At 33.8% G+C, this 22,343-nt stretch overlaps 1 protein-coding gene across 1 annotated transcript; it reads right to left on the reverse strand.

Moving 5' to 3' along the window:
• Positions 1 to 3,061: 3,061 nt before the first annotated feature.
• LOC121395475 (5-hydroxytryptamine receptor 3A-like) lies at positions 3,062 to 19,390 on the reverse strand. Its single transcript, XM_041569043.1, has 9 exons — positions 19,375 to 19,390; positions 17,657 to 17,805; positions 15,979 to 16,023; positions 15,003 to 15,112; positions 12,131 to 12,300; positions 10,416 to 10,573; positions 7,843 to 8,053; positions 5,607 to 5,837; positions 3,062 to 3,375 (listed from the first exon to the last, which is right to left on the reverse strand). The coding sequence occupies exons 1-9, from the start codon at positions 19,388 to 19,390 to the stop codon at positions 3,092 to 3,094; spliced, it is 1,374 nt and encodes a 457-aa protein (XP_041424977.1). The 3' UTR covers positions 3,062 to 3,091.
• Positions 19,391 to 22,343: the final 2,953 nt, after the last annotated feature.

A 22,343-nucleotide genomic window follows, 5' to 3' on the forward strand; every position in this document is an offset into this window, starting at 1 on the left:
GGGCACAGATCCCACTGGTCCAATCTTCACCCTCACCCCTTCCCAAGAAAATCTCCAAGTCTGATGCAAAAAAAGAGCAAACTGGAGTCTCATTTACAATAAAAAGTTTTAATTCTGACATTGTCATTACTTTTTTGTTCGCAGGAAAAGACTGGTAAATGATTAAAGATGTAAATAGAGCGAGATAAAAATTTTGCTCTAGGGCAAAATTTCTTATATTTTCCTTACTAATTAAATAAATGACTGTGATCATTGCAGTAAATTCAACAAAGTGTTTCTTGCCCTGTATGAATTAGTATTGTTTGAAAACGAATGAATCGCAAACTTCAAAGGGGAAGCTTACAAAGCGTGCGCTGTTCAAATCTTGGTACTATTGCCAGTTCTTCTCATACCAGTCGTGTGCCATTTAGAACCACTATAGTTTGATTAATTTACAGATTAAAGGCTCTGCGAGTAGTTTTGGCACCAAAGGTTTATTGACTAATGATCAGATAAATAACTGTTGTCATGGATGGTTTATCTTTATTGATATACATTTACAGCATAAAGGAAATAAAAATATTCTAACTAACATGAAAAGTGGCAACGGGTAAAAATGAGCTCTTTCTGCCAAAATATTAAGGCCTAGAAGATCCCTGCAAATCAGTGATATTTGTATTTTACCAGTATCCAAGAGTGACTGGGGCTCAGCACCTGCTCTTTCTAAGCCATTACACCAAGGGGCACATTTACTAAGGGTCGAATTTCGAAGTGGTAAAACTTAGAAATTTGACTATCGAATTGGAAAAATTCAATAGTCAAATTTTTTGTTTCGATTCAAGTTAGTTTTCAATCGAATTCAAATCGTTCGATCGAACGTAGGAATTGTTTAATCGATCGATCGTATGATTTTCAAAAAAAAAAAAACTTGACTTCTAAAAACTTAGCCAAATACTGGCTATAGGTTCTAGGAGGTCCCCATAGGCTAACATAGCAATTCGGCAGGTTTAAGGTGGTGAAGTGGCGAAGTCGAAGTTTTTTAAAGAGACAGTACTTCGATTTTGGAATGGTCGAAGTTTTTTCAATTCGAAACGAATTATCGAATTTTGGCCTATTCGATGGTCGAAGTACTCAAAAATTACTTCGAAATTCGAAGTGTTTGAATTTGAAAATTCACTTCGAATTCACTTAGACTCTTAGTAAAAAAAAAAAAGTCACATAGCTCTGGTGTCTCACTTAAAGGGGTGGTTTTAGTAGAATGACAAATTCTAACCAACTTTTCAATTGGTCTTCCTTATTCATTTTTTTATAGTTTTATAATTATTTGCGTTTTTCTTCTGACTCGTTGCAACTTTCAAATGGGCGTCGATGACCCCATCTGAAAAACAAATGCTCTGTAAGGCTACAAATGTATTTTTATTGCTACTTTTTATTACTCATCTCTCTATTCTGGCCCTTTCCTTTTCATAATCCAGTCTTCTATTCAAATCTATGCATGGTTGCTAGGGTAATTTGGACCCTAGCTACCAGATTGCTTAAAATGCAAATTGAAGAGCTGCTGAATATAGAGCTAAATAATTCAAAATCCTTAAATAATAAAAGAAAAGAAAACCAACTGCAAACTGTCTCAGAACATCGCCCTCTACATTATACTAAAAGTTATCTCAATATGAACATTACTTCAACTACAGTGTATATATATATATATATATATATATATATATATATATATATATATATATATATATATATATATATATATATATATATATATATATATATATATATAAAAGCAGTTTACACAAATAGAAAGTGATGCACATGCATTATACAAGACATTGCTGATGAGGAAATCATTCACAGATGATGTCATTACTATTTTATCTCATAAAAACATCAATGGGTACACAGTTCAAGAGTTATTTTATTTAATCTCTATCTAAACATGGCACACTCTTCAAAAAGTATTTTTTAACAATTTATGACCTTACATTTGTTCAAAATGGCTAATGCTTGTCTTGGAAAGGCCTAAAATAACAAAACTGCTTTGTTTTGGACTGAAGGCTTGTGGCAGAGAAGAAAAGTATAAGTTGTTATAATTGTTATAAGTTGATTTAGCAAATCAGCCTGAGGGTTTTTAGGACTGACAGCCATATCCATATATACAGTACAAGTCCACCCAATTAAAATTCTGAGTGTAGTGTACTCATGCCAAAGAACAGCACCATTTGTTTCTAGTATTCCTGTGCTCATACTGAGTGATATAGTTTATGAACTAAATCAACTAAATCAATGTCTATGTACATTTATTTCCCTTAAATAAAATATCAGGAGCCAATAATCATAACATTTTGTTTTTTGGAGTATGACAGAAAACTGGAGAACCTGATGGAAACCCACACATGTTTGGGAAGAATGTACAAATTCCTGGCAGATAAAGCTTTGGCCAATTGACCACCCCAATACTGCCAAACAACATTCATCCACTATTCAGCGTGCCACTGTGCTGAGCTTTATGATTCTATAATACCAACACACAAACACTCTAAATTACAATTGTATTCTTGTAGTATTTGCAATGTTTCACATGTTATCTATACCATGTATATGTATATATGTGTGTACATCATTATCTTATTAGTTTTATTTTGCCATTATCCACCCACATTTATAAATAGTCCCAGCCATAATATTTCCCATTGTTGCACTGTTTAAAGAGGGTTGGTCATGCTTACATATTTCTGGCCAAGAACAGGTGATGAATGCATTTACAACAATTGCGTTTTGCATATTCAGTCGTGTGATTATATTCTTTAAAACTGCTTCATTACAGTCATGTGTAAAGTCAATAGTAGAGTCTTTAACAAATCCATGTTGTTGTATTGCTCACTTGCACTGAACATTTGCCAGTGCAACCGTATGAAATATATTTTTATCGTTTTACTGATCAGAGGAGACACATTTCTTCTTAAAGACCAAACTCTCAGATAGTAATGTTGCTATAGAGAGTATGTGTTTCAGGTTGCACAGTGCAACATGCAGGTGACTTTAAGAAGTAGGAGAACTGGAGAATGTTCTTTGATTTTGGCTCAGCCGACTGATCAGTGAAGGCTCAGGCTTGTTGCCAGTAGGACCACATGGTTGCCATGGTTACTGTATATGCCAACACTGCTACTAGGTATATCCGGAACAGGAGAATATCAAGGACATAACCAACCTGCAACCACTCTTTGGCGATGTCACGACATTGATCTCTCTTCTCCAAGTACTGTCTGATGGATGCAATTTCATGGAGGATATTGTCCGCCACCAAGGAATTCCCTTTTGAGGGCGCGACCACCCCCGCTGACCTTTCATAATCCTTAGGATATTCAGTGCTGTAATGAGCGAGTTTTGCTGTGGGATATAATATGTTTTACATTTTGTTAAATATTAAATGGTTTTATATTTAAAGGTTGTATACAACCCATATATCAATACAATGTCAGTACTGTCTGAGATTGAACGCTGTACCACATTCAGCACAGAATTTTAGAGGAAAAGAATTATAGTTTATGTTACATGAGAGCAAACATAGGACCCAGTAAAGCTGGAATGAGAGAAAGGAAGACTAAGAATAAAGGCATGGGATCCGTTATCCGGAAAACCCTTTAATTATGGGTCATCTCCCATAGATTCCCATGTAATAAAATTCAGAATTTTCTCTGTAATAATAAAACAGTACCTTGTACTTACATAGTAAGTGAGGTTGAAAAAGACACATGTCCATCAAGTTCAACTCTTTAACTCTATTTTAACCTGGCTATCTGCTAGTTGATCCAGATTACTTCATGCAAATGAAGATATAATTAATCTTTATTGGAGGCAAAACAATCCTATCAGTTTTATTTAATGTTCAATATATTTAGGGATGCACCGTATCCAGGATTTGGTTCGGAATTCGTCCAGGATTCGGCCTCTTTAAGCATGATTCACATGAATTTTTGTCACAAAACAAGGAAGGAAATTTTTTTTTCCCTTTCCCACCCCTAATTTGCATATGCAAATTAGGATACGGTTTGGTGTTCGGCCGAATCTTTCAAGAAGTATTCGGGGGTTCGGCTGATTCCAAAATAGTGAATTCGGTGTATCCTTATTTATAAGTAAAGTTAAAGTAGGGAGATCCAAATTACGAAAAGATCCCTTATCCGGAAAACCCCAGGTCCCGACCATTCCGGGTAACAGGTCCCATAACCGTATAACAAAAAACCCTACACTGTGAATTAGTAAGGTAAATGATTTTTCTAAAATAAGTGAATGTAGTTACGGAGTCCAAAACGAATCTCCATTAAAGGGGTGGTTCACCTTTAAGTTGACTTTTAGTATGTTATAGAACAACCAATTCTAAGCAACTTTTTTAATTAGCCTTAATTTTTTCTTTTTGATAGTGTTTTAATTATTTGCCTTTTTCTTCTTATTCTTTCAAATGGGGGTCACTGACCTCATCTAAAAAACAAATGCTCCTTAAAACTACAAATGTATTGTTATTGCTACTTTTTATTACTTATCTTTCTATTCAGGCCTCTACTATTCATATTTCAGTCTCTTATTCAAATCAGTGCATGGTTGCTATGGTAATTTGGACCCTAGCAACCAGATTGCTGAAATTGCAAACTAGAGAGCTGCTGAATAAAAAGCTAAATAACTACATTTAAACCAATTGCAAATTGTCACTCTCTACATCATACTTAATGTTAACTCAAACTGAACAACCCTTTAAGACCCAATACAAGTTTTTTCTTATACAGGTATGGGACCTGTTATCCGAAATGATAACATTATTGCTAGCATTATAAAGATATGGGATCCGTAATCCGAAAACATGTTATCGAGAAAGCTAAGAATTACAGAAAGGCCATATCCCATAGACTCCATTTATCCAAATAATCCAATTTCTTTACAATTATTTCCTTTTTCTCTGTATTAAAAAAACAGTACCTTGAACGTGATTAAAAGTAAGATATAATTAATCTTTATTGGAAGCAAAACAATTCTATGGGTTTATTTAATGTTTATATACATTTCTAGCAGACTTAAGGAATCAAGATCCAAATTATGGAAAGAGCTGTTATCTGGAAAATCCCAAATCCTGAACATTCTGGATAACAGGTCCTATATCTGTATAGCTTTTTGGCTGCTTTGGCTTTGAGGTCTGCTGCCCTGGAGGTCCAGGCAATAATTGATTATGCAGATCTTGTAATAATGCCATACTAATGCCATGTTTAAACAACATTAACATGACATTACAGAAGTGTTTGAATGTGGCCTTTGATTTACTTTTGTCTGGAGGAAGGTTTAGACAAATGTATTGATTTAGTTACAGCTGTTTTCTTAGATAAATTATGGCATTTTCACAATTTGCACAAATCCAAAATATCATTTAGATTTGTAATATATATACAGTAGGATTACCCTTGTAACAGGGGTATGTATTAACAAGTATGGCGTTATTATATATATCAGTTACACTAAATGCTAACATCTATTAGATATGTTACTATACATGAGAGTGCATTGCCTCAAGTGCATGTAACTTACACCCATTGCAACAACAAAAGAAGGATCAGGCCTAGTTTTCCATCTCTCACCAGTGCTGCTGTTCTCCATCTGATGGGAAATATCTGAGCTGTGGACACGGACAGCACCAAACTTCTTTTTGTCACGAATGCAGAGTAAAACTGTTATCTTCTCTAGTACCAATATTCTCAACCATTCAGGAACATGAGGCTGAAGATCTTGCTTATGAACCAAGCGGACAATGAGTATAGTCTCCGTCAGGCTAATTACAAGCAGAGCCATGCAGACCACAAAATATACTCCTAAAACAGAGGAAAATGTCATACAGAGTTAATGTTGTTATTTAGATTAAATGTTACTATCACTGCCTGTTTGCTTATACATTAAAGGAGTTGTTCACCTTTAGGTTACCTTTAAGTATGTTATAAAATGTTCCATTGTTAGAAACTTTTCCATTGGTCTTCATTTTTTTTATCTTTTATCTTTTTTGAATTATTTGCCTTTCTCTCCTAACTGTTTCCAGCTTTCAGTTTGGGGATCACTTGAGCCTACCCTAAATAAAGATTTTCTACTTTTTAATATATCATTTGGGCTCATCTTTTTCATGTAACAGTAAGGGGCACATTTACTAAGGGTCAAAATGAATTCAAAGTGAATTTTCGAATTATAAAACTTCGAATTTCGAAGTAATTTTTGGGTACTTCGACCATCGAATAGGCCAAAATTTGATTCGAATTTCGACCATTCGAAAATTGGAGTACTGTCTCTTTAAAAAAACTTCGACTTCGACACTTCGCCACCTTAAACCTGCGGAATTGCTATGTTAGCCTATGGGGACCTCCTAGAACCTATAGCCAGTATTTAGCTGAGTTTTTAGAAGTCAGAGTTTATTTTTTGAAATTTTTTGAAAATTGTTAGATCGATCGATTAAATCATGAATTAGATCGAAAACAGCTAAATTCACTAAAAAAAACACTTGACTATAGAATTTCTACAATTCGATGGTCAAATTTTGAAGATTTACAACTTCGAAAATCGACCCTTAGTAAATGTGCCCCTAAGTCTCTCCCAATTTTGTTTTTGTTTCACTTGCCCCTTCAGTCAAAAACCCATTGTGAGGCTACAGTTTTATTGTTATTGAAACTTTTCATTACTTATCTTTATATGCAGGCCCTCTCATTTTGATTTCCCAGTCTCTCATTCAATTCAGTGCTCAGTTGTAGGGATGTAGCGAACCGCCGAGTATGTGTTCGCGAACGCCGTTCGCGAACACCGGCAAAAAATGCGAACAGTTCGCGAACAGTTCGCGAACAGTTCGCGAACTTCGAACATCCGAAAATCGTTCGATTCGAAAGATCGAAGGATTTTTAATCGTTCGATCGAACGATTTTCGTTCGAATCGAACGAAAATCGTTCGATTTTAGCGATCGAATGGTCGAATGGTCGAACGATTTTGACGCGAACGCCTATTGGCGAACGTCGCGCGACGTTCGCGAACTTGCGGCGGACGCGAACAGCCGATGTTCGCGCGAACAAGTTCGCCGCAGAACAGTTTGCTACATCCCTACTCAGTTGCTGGGTTAAATTAAGCCCTAGCAACCAGATAGCTGCTGAAATTCTAAACTAGAGAGCAGCTGAATGAGAAGCTAAATAATTCAGAAACCATAAGAAATGAAGACCAGTTTCAAAATATCTAAGAATATCACCCTTATACTAAAAATCTAAAGGTGAACAAACTCTTTCAGCTGACCTTGTCATTTATTTGTCTCAGTGTTGCATAGATGAAGGTAAATTGAGGAGATAGGAGGGTTAAAACAGAAGTATGTAAAAGTCTGAGGATAGGTCTCTTTTAATAGATAGTTCAAAAAACAGACCAACTATGGACAAGTCTTGAATAGTAGGGGGAGGAGGAGGGGGAGGAGTTACTATTATTATTGTGAAATAATGTTACCTCTAATACATAAGTAAATAACCCGTAAAATATCCTTATTAATGGCCCATATGAAGCCATTGTTTAAAATTGGAGCTAATTGTGTCTCTTGTCACGTGACTCATTGACACAGATGTAAAGTAGAATATTATAATAATATAAAATATATATATTTTACAAAAGAATGCCCACCCTAAGATATGACAATGCTAGAAGTCACCAAGCAGATCTATGAAAAGCATATGGTTGCAGTTAGAGTGCTTTTACCCTGGTCATGGTCCAAGACATTGTTCTCCATGTCATCAAAGAATTAACGAGTGACAAGACATGCAGGAATAAAATTGGCATTTCACTTTGCACACTAATTTCAGTCTTACCTATTAATGGAGTTCCTATGGCAGTGGCAGGCAATGTATCTGATACAATGATGAGGAAGACAGAGTAACCCAAAAGGAGAGTAATCTTAAATGACACTCTCTCCCCACTGTCTGGGGGCAAGTAGAATCCAATGATATCCATGACCATGAGAAACATACTTGGCAAAAGCAAATTTACAGCATAGAACAGGGGTCTTCTTTTGATAACTACCTAAAATAATGAGAGGTCACAAAAAGCACTTGACTTAGCGCGTCCACATTACAGACAATATATAAAATATATGGAAAATACTATACATAAAAAATAAATAAGAAATAAAAAAATTGTAAAGAAAATGTAAGGGTTAAAAAAAAACAGATTTCTCTGCTGTAAAATTCATGGACCATAAAAAGCTATACATAAAATTTGTAAATAACTTTATTTTTGCTTTAATCGTAAATTTCTTTTTTTGTTTACGTACTGTACTTCACTGGACTATACAGTGGTGTGAAAAACTATTTGCCCTCTTCCTGATTTCTTATTCTTTTGCATGTTTGTCACACAAAATAACGATAACACAAAGATAACACAAGTAAACACAAAATGCAGTTTTTAAATGAGGGTTTTTATTATTTAGGGAGAAAAGAAATCCAAACCTGCGTGAAAAAGTAATTGCCCCCTGAACCTAATAACTGGTTGGGCCACCCTTAGCAGCAATAACTGCAATCAAGCGTTTGCGATAACTTGCAACGAGTCTTTTACAGCGCTCTGGAGGAATTTTGGCCCACTCATCTTTGCAGAATTGTTGTAATTCAGCTTTATTTGAGGGTTTTCTAGCATGAACCGCCTTTTTAAGGTCATGCCACAACATCTCAATAGGATTCAGGTCAGGACTTTGACTAGGCCACTCCAAAGTCTTCATTTTGTTTTTCTTCAGCCATTCAGAGGTGGATTTGCTGGTGTGTTTTGGGTCATTGTCCTGCTGCAGCACCCAAGATCGCTTCAGCTTGAGTTGACGAACAGATGGCCGGACATTCTCCTTCAGGATTTTTTGGTAGACAGTAGAATTCATGGTTCCATCTATCACAGCAAGTCTTCCAGGTCCTGAAGCAGCAAAACAACCCCAGACCATCACACTACCACCACCATATTTTACTGTTGGTATGATGTTCTTTTTCTGAAATGCTGTGTTACTTTTACGCCAGATGTAACGGGACGCGCACCTTCCAAAAAGTTCAACTTTTGTCTCGTCGGTCCACAAGGTATTTTCCCAAAAGTCTTGGCAATCATTGAGATGTTTTTTTAGCAAAATTGAGACGAGCCTTAATGTTCTTTTTGCTTAAAAGTTGTTTGCGCCTTGGAAATCTGCCATGCAGGCCGTTTTTGCCCAGTCTCTTTCTTATGGTGGAGTCGTGAACACTGATCTTAATTGAGGCAAGTGAGGCCTGCAGTTCTTTAGATGTTGTCCTGGGGTCTTTTGTGGCCTCTCGGATGAGTTGTCTCTGCGCTCTTGGGGTAATTTTGGTCGGCCGGCCACTCCTGGGAAGGTTCACCACTGTTCCATGTTTTTGCCATTTGTGGATAATGGCTCTCACTGTGGTTCGCTGGAGTCCCAAAGCTTTAGAAATGGCTTTATAACCTTTGAAATTGAACTCAGGTGTGATAAACCACAGTTAAGTTATTTTTTAACAAGGGGGGCAATCACTTTTTCACACAGGCCCATGTAGATTTGGAGTTTTTTTCTCCCTTAATAACGTAAACCTTCATTTAAAAACTGCATTTTGTGTTCAATTATGTTATCTTTGACTAATAGTTAACAGTTTTTGATGAGCAGAAACATTTAAGTGTGACAAACATGCAAAAGAATAAGAAATCAGGAAGGGGGCAAATAGTTTTGCACACCACTGTATATATATATATATATATATATATATATATATATATATATATATATATATATATATATATATATATATATATATATACTCCGTCACAAGATTTGGCTTTTCGGGTGCTTGGTCAATATAATGTGTAGAATTTGAAGAGGACTAGCACTCCATTTTTCAAAAAAGTGACAAATTTATTTAATACATCACAGTGCCTCCTGTGACTGTGATGCATTAAATAAATTTGTCACTTTTTTAAAAAACAGAGTGCTAGTCCTCTTCAAATTATATATATATATATATATATATATATATATATATATATATATATATATAAATATATATATATATATATATATATATATGTGTGTGTGTGTGTGTGTATGTTTGTGGGCACATCGATAGGCCTGTGTCTATGTGTGTGTGTCTATATTAGCCAGGGATCATTTGGAGGGATTGAATTTGCTGGACTTCTTTTTTATCACCAACATTCATATAGCCTGGATTTTCAGAACTGCAAATAATTAAATAATATTAGTAACACGGATAGCTAATGAGTTCTTCACAATCTGAAAGTTCTTCTTCACAATCCTTAATATGTATGGCTTTCTTTATGCAGTATGTCCCATCAACACTCAGTTTTCACAGAATTTCATTTTTGGAAAGATTTGATAGTTCCCATATAGATATTTATGTGTCTAACTTACATGGAATTTCATCTCTGCATAACTATCTTTATTTTCCACAAATTTTCTGTACTGGGACAACACACTGAGAAGTTCCCACTCTCCCTTGTTCATGAAGACACTCTTATCCTCTTTTACTTCCTCTGGGGTTCTCCATAGTGATACATTGATGTCCTGTACTGAATGGCAGAATTATAAGAACTGTTAATGTTTATGTTTCTGGAAAGTTTTATAGTAACATACTTGCTGATGAATTAAATGTCCCTTGAGTTGACAATTTTTCTCAAATTAAAGAGAAAATGTATCTATCTATCTCTATCTATCTATCATCTTCTATCTACAGTATCATCTATCTATCTATCTATCTATCTATCTATCTATCTATCTATCTATCTATCTATCTACAGTATCTATCATCTATCATCTATCTATCTATCTATCTATCTATCATCTATCTATCTATCTATCTATCTATCTATCTATCTATCTATCTATCTATCTATCTATCTATCTATCTATCTATCTATCTACCAGTATCTATCATCTAACTATTATCTATCTATCTATCTATCTGATCTATCTAATCTATCTATCTATCTATCCTATCTATCTAGTCTATCTATCTATCTATCTAAGATTCTATCTTCTATCTATTCTATCTATCTATCTATCTATCTATCTATCCTATCTAATCTATCTATCTATCTATCTATCTATCTATCTATCTATCTATCTATCTATCTATCTATCTATCTATCTATCTATCTATCTATCTATCTCATCTATCTATCTATCTATCTATCTATCTATCATATCTATCTATCTATCTATCTACAGTATCTATCATCTATCTATCTATCTATCTATCTATCTATCTATCTATCTATCTATCTATCTATCTATCTATCTATCTATCTATCTATCTATCTATCTACAGTATCTATCTATCTATCTATCTATCTATCTATCTATCTATCTATCTATCTATCTATCTATCTATCTATCTATCTATCTATCTATCTATCTATCTATCTATCTATCTATCTACAGTATCTATCATCTATCTATCTATCTATCTATCTATCTATCTATCTATCTATCTATCTATCTATCTATCTATCTATCTATCTATCTATCTATCTATCTATCTATCTATCTATCTATCTATCTATCTATCTACTATCTATCTATCTATCTATCTATCTATCTATCTATCTATCTATCTACAGTATCTATCATCTATCTATCTATCTATCTATGCTATCTATCATCTATCTATCTATCTATCTATCTATCTATCTATCTATCTATCTATCATCTATCTACTGTCATCTATCTATCTATCTATCTATCTATCTATCTATCTATCTATCTATCTATCTATCTATCTATCTATCTATCTATCATCTATCATATATCTACCTGTCATCTATCTATCTATCTATCTATCTATCTATCTATCTATCTATCTATCTATCTATCTATCTATCTATCTCTATACCTGTATTTATTTATACCATCCTTTATAGTACCCTATCAATGAAAAGATAACCTATACTAACAGTAGAGCTTATTTTCCATTAAATTTTCTTAGTGAATGCCATATCCAAAGTAAGCAGTACTGCATTTCGGAAGAGAAATGTTACCAAAGGTCACATGCACATATTGTTCACGTGTCTTTCCATGAACTGTTAACATTATGATAGTTTTAATTGTGAAACTACTGTATAACATACTAGTGTGAAGCCAGCTTGTGAAGGTCAGAGAGCAATTCTGTACATCAAAAGGGAAGTTGTAGATATTAAGGCTGCAGGCCGTCACTACTTGGATGGGCTTGTAGTTTTGTACTCGTCCTTCATGGTTGACATAAACGTAGGGGATATCTGGGGATGTTCCAACATCCACACTATACAGAATGAGACCAAATCAACAAAATTAAATTTATTGGATTAAGTATGCATCTATGTATCCATTTAGCATTCTTCTATGTTGCTTTCAAATCACAGAAAATATTTAAAGCACTGCGTATCTTGTCGGCGCTATTTAAATAAATGATGATTAAATGATGATATATATATATATATATATATATATATATATATTTATATATAAATATTTTTTCTTAAAACTGACTGCATTTTGAAATGATTTACTATAAAAGGCACCATGAACGGCAAACCATTTCTTATAAATATGGATTAAGTGTACAATTATAAAGATTTTCTAAAATGCTTTGAAGTTGTAATAAAATGGGAATAGTAATTCAGACCCATTGCCAGGCTTAATACTTGTTCTCTAGTTTAAGATACTTTTAATTGGTTTTCCTGAAAAAAAAAAAAAGCTGCAGTTTGTTATTTCAGCTTATTTATTGCTAAAGGGCCTTGTAATCTACCAGAGAGATTTTAATGATAGAAGTAATGGCAGGCCACAAGTTAATCTCATTGCTGTGTTTTTTAAAAAGCTGCAACGGCTCCTTGAGTGAAGCTCTTGAGAATTAATGAGAATTAATGAATTAGAGGTTTATCACCATGGACAACATCACAGCTGAAATGGTACCTAGAAATGGTATCATAAATTGCTCTTTTTAAACGGCCTAGTATGCTAAGAATCCCTAGTGGCAGGCATTTCTTTCAGACCTCAGTTAAAAGTGACCATACACTGGCAAATTTAATCATACTGTATGGCTTAGCCACTGTTGACCTTGCTGCCAGCCATTTGGGTCACAGAGACATTTACATGGGCCAGTTCTTTGCAAAGGTTTAATAACAAAATCAAATCTTACACTAAGGGGCACATTTACTAAGCTCGAGTGAAGGATTCGAATGAAAAAAACGTTGAATTTCGAAGTATTTTTTTGGGTACTTCGACCATTGAATGGGCTACTATGGTCTTCGACTTTGATTCAAACAATTCGAACTAAAAATCGTTTGACTATTCGACCATTCGATAGTCGAAGTACTGTCTCTTTAAAAAATACGTTGACTACATACTTCGGCAATTTAAACCTACCGAGGTACAGTACAATGTTAGCCCAAGGGGACCTTCTCCAGCAGTTTTCTAACCTTTTTTTGATAGAAGAAAAATCCTTTGATCGATCGCTTAAAATCATTTGAATCAAATTTTATCGAACGATTTTTACTTCGAAGGATTTAAATTCGAGGGTTAATCGACCCTTGATAAATGTGCCCCTAAACTTATAGTTCCAAGTTTGATGGATGTATTTCCTAATCACAGTTTGATAAATCTACCCCTTGGTGTACAAAATATTTTTATATTTGTTATGAGTTATGTTCACTGCATCATGTTCTACATGTAAAGGTTTCCATCTTTGTGTAAGGGAATTTAGCTGAAAACTAGTTGGTTGATATAGGTTGCTGATTAGTGATACCCAGTAGAGCAGCATGTATACCCATTAAGGAGCAGATATCAACATTTGAGATTAAAGCTTAATAAATAAAAACTCACCCATGTTCTATTCATTCCTATGAGATTTTTAGAACTGTATTTATCAATGGGTGAAAGTTATAACTCACCATTTGATAAATATGGTTCTAAAAATAGAATGTGGGTGAGTTTGTATTTATTTAAGCTCTAAACTCAAATTTTAATCGAAGATAATCATTGCATTTTTAGTTTTAAACTAGAAAAAAAACAGGGGCTACAGTGGTTGGCAAATTTTTCAAACGTGTATTTAGAGTTTTCTGAAATCTGTCTCGAAACATAAACCTGCTCATGATATGATTGTGACTCTGCCATGAATGTTTTTGAAACTGTATTAGGAGGCATTAAGAACTAAATGGAGCTTGATTGCTTTGATTTGAGCATCGTCGGGGTCAACAAGTCCTTTGAGATTCCCATTTTTACACCCTGACTTTCAGCACCTTGGACAGCAGATTTTTGCCAGTAGCCCACGTTAGGGTTGAAAAGTAGACACACAGGACTGACTTTTCTTACCTATAAGTTATATACTGATATATATGAAATATATCATACTGACAATGCATAGTGTAATACTCCTGATTTAATGTGCATTTAAGTATTTAGGTGTAAACTAACCATAACCAAACAAATATAATACATCTTATAGTGATAGATCTCTGTAGATAGTTCTTAGTCTCATCATAGTTTTGATATCCAAATTATTACTGATATATACATATATATACATATACAGGTATGGTATCTGTTATCTAGATAGAAAGCCATTTAAACATTTTAATTAAACCCAAAAGAATTGTTTTGCTCCAAATAAGGATTTATTATATCTTAGTTGGAAACAAGCACAAGGTTCTGTTTTAAAAAGGAAATCATTTTTAAAAATGTGAATTATTTGATGGGTTCTATGGGAGATCGCCTTCCCATAATTCAGAGCTTTCTGGATAACGTGTTTCTGGATAACAGATCCCATACTTGTATAGCTAGTAACTTATATTCCTTATGTTATCTTCAACTTACAATTTCAATAATTATTTGAGAATGAAATTCCTTTAAAAAATAAACATTGACCTACCGTGATAACGGGCTAATTATGAAAACACGTGCACATACAACAGACACTGAGGAATTTTTATGCTAAACTGCAAAACAGAATTTGAAGATGCTACTTACAACTCATTAATTAGTATATCTGGTACCCAGATCTTTTCTGTAGGAATAGAAATTTGGGAGACATTTTCAAACTCTTTAGGATCCCAGGTAAGAAATTCATCCACCCAGAACTACAAATAAATAGCAAAGAAGTCAGGCAAATTAGAGTACACTTCATAAACACTGGAAAAAGTTTGGTCATATGGGTGGACTTTGCTCATGTGTTCTTGGATAGAATTTGAAAATTTAAAGTAAATATAAATTTAAATTTAAAACTGGTAAATATTTTTTCTTACAAAAACTTTCTAGAAAAGGAACCCAGATTTTTGCTTTTACCTGTTGCAGAATTAAAATATAAACACATAAAAGACAAACCTTTTGGCACAGAATACAATAATAATTACAATAATAATACAGAACAATTTCAAAGAATAGGGCGATACATCCTTTTTAATTATTACATTGCCTTCTTACATCTCAGTGTCTATACATAGGTATATATTTGTTGACTGTTAGCATGTTTATCGAAGAAAAATTGCTTTCCTGGAATGAAATCTGACCAGGTTTGTTTTTGCATTGACCAGACTGGACAGTAAATTCAGTTGCTTATGCGCCACAACAACTTGTAGATAGCTCATATCCATCTACACTGCCTGGACCCCCCATGTGATTCAATCGTTTATCCTGTGTGGTTGGTCAAAATAAAGTAAAGCAAGGTAATACAAATATCTACTTGGCCAAATCATATATATAGTGTATTTGTTTGCCAATTTTTTAGTTAACAAAAATGCAATTAAGACCTTACTGGTTGGATATAAATTTCATTATTTATAGTCAAACCCATAGGAAGTCTGTTTAGAACTGGCCCAAATTCTGGCTGCAACAGAAAATCATAATTTCATCTGTGTTTTATTATCACTTTATATCTGCTAAAAGTATGTGACTGTTATTGTAACATCTTAACGTTGCATTTTCTATTGATATTCTTCATACATACCTGTCTGTACCAAATGTAGGTTGTCAGCACTTGGTTCTTTTCATCCTGGGAATGAATGAATAAATAGAGCTCTGTTTTAAGGAGGAAGAAAGTCCAAGGAATAAAAGTGCCCTGGCATACACTATATTGCAAATTAAGCATTTGTTTAAGCCTTGTATATGTTCTATTCAACAAACAAGATTTTTCAAATTTAAATAGTCTTACAAATAAAACTGTATAATTCATGGCCATTACATAATGTATATCAATTACCTTCATTGGACAAATACTGTACATTGGGTGTTATGTAATACCTGGCCCAGGTATTCTGGTTGATCCATAACAAGTTTTGAATTTAGTAAACAAAATACTTTTAATAATTTATTGCAAACCAGAGAATAAATTGTTCAAATTGGCAGAAAATAAGCAAAATTATCAGCCTCATTCATTCAGCCTCCTATTGATTAAACATACTATAATAGTATTCTTTTTGCTGGTTTAGGATAAAAAAATTGTGAAGACTCGATTAATGTACTGTATAGCTGAGTCTTGCCTACTGAATTAATTGGCCCCTAAAAATTTTATTAAAATGTCTGAGAATCCTGGAGGAGACATGAAGGATTCCTAGACGAACTTTTAGAAATCTGCCCCATGCCCATATAATTTTGTCTTTGATGAGTTATGTAGTTGTTTGTTTTTTAAAGGGCATGTAAAGTCCAAAATAGAATAAGGCTAGAAATGCAGTATTTTGTATACTAAACATAAACATGAACTTACTGCACCACAAGCCTAATCAAACAAATCATTTATGCTTTCAAAGTCGGCTACAGGGGGGTCATCATCTTGTAACTTTGTTAAACATCTTTGCAAGAACAAGACACATGCTCAGTGTGGTCTGGGCTGCTTAGGGATCGTCATAAACAAAGCTGCTTGAATTTACATGCCCTTTAAGTAGCACAAAAGATTTTAATACCACCAGTACAACTACAAAAAAAAAAAAATTAAGAAAGAATTAATTTTTTTCTAAATAAAAGTGTTGCATTAAAGTGGGTGTGTTATAGACCATGATATTACAGGCCAACTGAGGTTTTTGTGCCTTTTTTCGAGATTTCACTTTTTGTTCCACATTTGTAACATTATTAATGTTATTTATAGCATAATCTGAATGCTAAGGTCCCAGGTACAAGGTAGGGCTTCATACAAAAGATGAGTAATAATAACAAAAATAAAAATGTAGACTGAGAATTAATCTGCTTTTTGGCTTATGCCTAAATGACAGGGGAAGGTATGACAAGTTTCAATAGAAATCTGAGGACATTAAATAAAATTTAAGTTATTCAAGTCATCTATTGAACTTTACTGGTCATTGTCTTGGTCGTTTAGAATCAGACTAAGAAGAAGGAGTTGAAATTATGTCTAAAGAACAAAAAAAACTAAAATCGGTTAAAGAAAACTTGTCAAAATGGTAATTTGGTGTGGACTTTTCTCTGATGGGTTGCTAGTATAGCTTTCAATTTTAGTACAAATAATTTCATTGCAGAATAATGAACACCATTTAATAAATACTGCCTTACTGGGCCAAATTATTAATGGTATAATGTAAGAATTCTTATCAAATTTTGATATTTTCATATGTTTTATAAGATATTAACATCTTGAAAGTGCTCTCAGCCCCATTCAAAATGCTTCAACTACTTACCACTCCTAGAATTGCATATACCATTACATCTATATAAACGGTAGTTGTCTGTCTCCAGTTTTGTACTGGTCTCACCCCTTTTTTATACCCCTCCATCAGGTGATCAGACAGCCGTAAAAGGGCTGGTTTGGAACTTCTGTTCACATTGGCTGTAAATAGAAGGAACACGTTTAAAAAATAATTATTGTTCCATGCACTTTAAATTAGTACTTTTTATTTCTTCTATCCCCTGAGGCATTTTGTAACAATGCCTCATTTTCTTTAATTCACTATATTTAGTGAAATTCTATTCAACGACAAGCCCATTTTGCTGGCAAATTCACTGCTTGTCCCTAATTGACGAGAGTTTGAACTCCTCTATATATGAAAGATTTTTGGACTTCAGACATATCTCATATCTACATGTGAGTGACACAGTTGCCTACTGAAAAACATCACTCTCATCTGATCTATACAATTCATCCCATCCATTGCATCCAATAAAACACAGCAGTTATATATAATAAAGCACTGCGTACCTTGACAGCGCTATATAAATAAATAAATGATGATGATTAAGAATTGTGTTGTTTATGCTTCACCTACTTTTTTTGGCAAGGAAATTATTCTCAAACATGGAACTCAGAAATGATCTACAGTGTAAAGAGTATATAAACAGTTGCTGTTCCTATTTAAAAGTTTAGTATTATGCTGAAAAAAATGTAATATTTAAAGCCATACCATAAACAGATTTGCTATTACTATATACATGTGTTGGGATATTCATTGATGCTTTTTTTTTTTAATTATGAATTATGAATTTGTGTTCCCCTCTGCCTCTCATATTATGGCTATATTTCCTACTGTTTGGCACTCTTAAATGTTTCACTAACATGTGTTGTACTTTATGAATTTATTTTTACATGTATTATTATTTATATATATATATATGCACCACATAATTTTTTTGCTGAATGCTTTATGCTCTAACAGAATAGAAAATGAGTTTATGAGCCATCAACTCACCATAACAGGGTATAAGCAGAGACAGGATCAGAACACCATGTTGGATCAAGTTATGTGTTGGGAACATTTTCCTTAGATCTTCAAAAAAAAGTGTTCAATCATGAAGCTTTTCACATATATGTTAGTATGTCTCCTATGTTGTGAGGTCTTCTTTCTGTTGTCCTTCAGAAAATAAAACATCTTTATTCAGACTTCAGAATTTTATAGCATTAACTTGGAAACCTTCCATTCACTGTCATGGATATTATATGTCCCATTAGTATTGCCCTTTGGAATCCTGCATAACATATTATCTAGAAACAAGTCAAATCAACTGGACTGTGTTTTTCTTTTCTACAGATATACTGTACCATGACCTGGATGAATGAGAATCATCACAAACATAATGCATAATATATTAGTGACTAGGCTTTATTGTCCTCACAGACAGGACTTCTTCTTACTGCCTGCCCTACTTACTGAAATAACTCTTCAAAGATTGAAAACTCACAATGGGATCTTGGTTCTTTTCTCAACTCTCACCTGAAAATGTATCAATGTATTAAACATTAGATCCTTATCTGCGTTGTGCAAACTGTATAAATCTCAATAGCAATAGGGAATATGTTTCTTCTAGCAGATATATCTCATCAATGTTTTTATGGCTTGGCTAATGCACTTGGATTTTTTGTCCATTCTCTTTTTTCTCTGTTACCCCCCCCCCATGTACATACATGCAAATCCATGCATCTCGCCAGCCAACAGTTCATCATTTGTACTTATCTTACCCAGTCTACTGCTGTGCTGTGATCCCCTCTCAGCTGATGTGCAGTAACTTTCCTTGATAGTTCGGTCTGACTGCAGCAGCCGACAGCTTCCCTCTTCTCTAAGTGAAGTAACCTTGTAATCTAAGAAGTCATATAGAGCCTATTGCCCTGTTTTGCTCTCACCCATTATCATTGTCATGTCCAATTGATGCTAATCATTCAGACAAATGCTTTCGCATAGAGCAATTAGATACCTGAGATCCTATTAACTCTTCGCCTGCTAGGGAGTGTTTAGATAGATGTGCTACATTTTTACTCTTTTTTTTACAATTCTGTCCATTATCTTTAAAAAGAACTAAATAATGAGAGTTGGAATGCACAATAGTGGTTTCTTGATTGCATATGTATTAAGTACTCGTGTGTGTGTGTGTGTGTGTGTATGTATATATATAAATATTTATAGTAGAAGTCGTAACCAGCCATTCAAGGGTTAAAGGGGGGATGTCTGAGCACAAGCATATAGTCCTCTTTTCAAATACCAGACACATAGACACAAGGGTTTTATAACAGCCTATGTAATTTCATTATATACACTCATTTTATCATTTGTAAACCACAAATACTTTATCAATACTTTTAAGCATTTTCAGAGTGCTTGGCTAGTGTCTGTAACATGACTACATAATATATTGTAGCTTATGAAAGCCATTTAAACAAAATAGCAATTATTTTCCAGCAATGCTCCAGTTTAGTCTGGCATTGTGTTCTGTAATCCCAAACTTGGTACATAATACTTCTAAGCCATTTTGGATTCAATCTTTCCTTTTGTTATACAGCGTTTGGATAGACCCCCTTAGTTCATAAATAAGGGCACAGATATGAAACACTCAGTGAAGATATGAAAAACTGGGTGATCATTCTGCTATAGTTTCAGGCATATATGTGACAATGATATGTTACATGCGCATTGGCCTTCAAGCTGACCATCACCTACTACATCGCCCCACGCTCATAGGAAAGTAAGCCCTATAATTTGTGAATAAATTAAAATGGAAAGATGCAAATTAGTCTTATGTGATAAAAGGTGCATTTACTGGTTGTCAGGAAGCAGAGTTATTAGGCCTGGACCAATTTTCCCTACATTTTTGCATTGTATGGAGGACCTTAGTTCTGGAAAACTTCAAAACAAATACCAGCTCACGGCAACTGAATAACTGCAAAAGGAATATTTATAAAGCTGTGTACATTTTTTATGCCCAAAAATTGGTGCAATAACTTGTGTAAAATAAATGGTGTATTTATAATAGGCAGGTATAATGCATTCCAAAATGCACGGGGTACCATTTTTTAAACAAAGTTAACCCTGAAAATTAGACCATTATTTTACAAAGGGACAAATTCAAGGGTCAATGAATTTCTAGCATAATAAATGGTGTGAAATGTGTACAAAGTGGAACTGAAAGGTAAAATTGTGATGTTTTATGTATTTCAACACTTTTTATGTACATGTAACTATTAATACGCTCCTAGGTTTGTAAAACATTTTATACCTAAATCAACATTGTCATAATGACAATGAATAAATGGTAAATTCATAAACCCATTACAAACAGCTCATTGCATTGGGTAGAAAAGTGTGCCTAAGTGGTTTATTTATTTAAAGCCTGACTTAATATGAAAGGAACAATGCTATTTTCACTTGTGACTATTTCTTTAACCCATTCCTAAGTATGCTAACAAATACAGAAAAAAAATTAATTTTGTTCTATAAAATTGACAACTGATAGATCTCCCTCAAATTATAATGTATTGAAGTCATAAAAACACATAAACCAATAAAGGGACTTTGCCAGTTTCCCATTAAGGGGGTTATTTACTAAACGCTGAATGCAAAAATCCTGCTAAATGTGCGCTGGGTTTCGTGCAAAAACCCTGAAGTTTTCGGGCAAAAAGCATAAGAAATCTGTGTTTTCAGGTGAAAAATCCAAAAAAATCGTGAAAATCAGATTTTTTCCCTCAAAGCTAATTTTTCCCTCAAGTCCAAGTGCATTTAGGAAAACATTAAACCTCATAAACTTCCACAAAGTACAGGTATGAGTTCCGTTGTCCTGAAACCCGTTATCCAGAAAGTTATGAATTACAGGAAGGTTGTTTCCCATAGACTCCATGATAATTAAATAATCCAAATTTTTAAAAACAATTTCCTTTTTCTTTGTAATAATGAAACAGTACTTTGTACTTGATCCAACCTTAGATAGAAATAATTTTTATTTAAGGCAAAACAAGCCTATTGGAATCATTGTTTAAATGATTTTCTAGTAGACTTAAGGTATGAAGATCCAAATTGCGAAACTGCAGCGAAAATTTGCTGGCGTCAAAAAAGTTTGGACACGCGTCGGAAAAATCGATCGCGTCAAAACCATTGCGCACCAACATTTTTTGGACGCCCATTGTTTTTAACCTGGCGTCAAAAGTGACACAGACGTCAAAATTCATGTTTCGCAAGTTTTTGGCCGTTTTGCAAACATTTTTCGGCAAAACGGGACAAATAATCGAAACTAATATATAATTAATTCTTACTGGAAGCAAGACCAGCCTATTGGGATTAATGTTTTCATGATTTTCTAGTAGAAAATAATAATAATCTATCTCCATTTTAATAAAATAATTCAGATTTTAAGAAGATTTTATTCTTTTAATAACAAAACAGTTGATCCCAACTAAGAAAAAATTATTCCTTATTAAAAGCAAAATAATCTTATTGGGGTTAATTAATGTTTATATGATTTATAGTAGACTTAGGGGCCGATTCACTAACTTCGAGTGAAGGATTCGAAGTTTTTTTGGGCTACTTCGACCATCGAATGGACTACTTCGACCTTCAACTACGACTATCGAAGGATTCGAAGTAAAAATCGTTCGACTATTCGATAGTT

Source organism: Xenopus laevis, chromosome 7L (genome assembly GCF_017654675.1).
Source record: "Xenopus laevis strain J_2021 chromosome 7L, Xenopus_laevis_v10.1, whole genome shotgun sequence".
Taxonomy (NCBI): Eukaryota; Metazoa; Chordata; class Amphibia; order Anura; family Pipidae; genus Xenopus; species Xenopus laevis.

Coding starts and splice junctions, on each gene's coding strand:
- LOC121395475 (XM_041569043.1), bottom strand. Junction 12,301..15,002: donor GATATACTAATTAATGAGTT/GTAAGTAGCATC, acceptor CATTCTGTATAG/TGTGGATGTTGGAACATCCC. Junction 8,054..10,415: donor ATGCAGAGATGAAATTCCAT/GTAAGTTAGACA, acceptor TCATTATTTTAG/GTAGTTATCAAAAGAAGACC.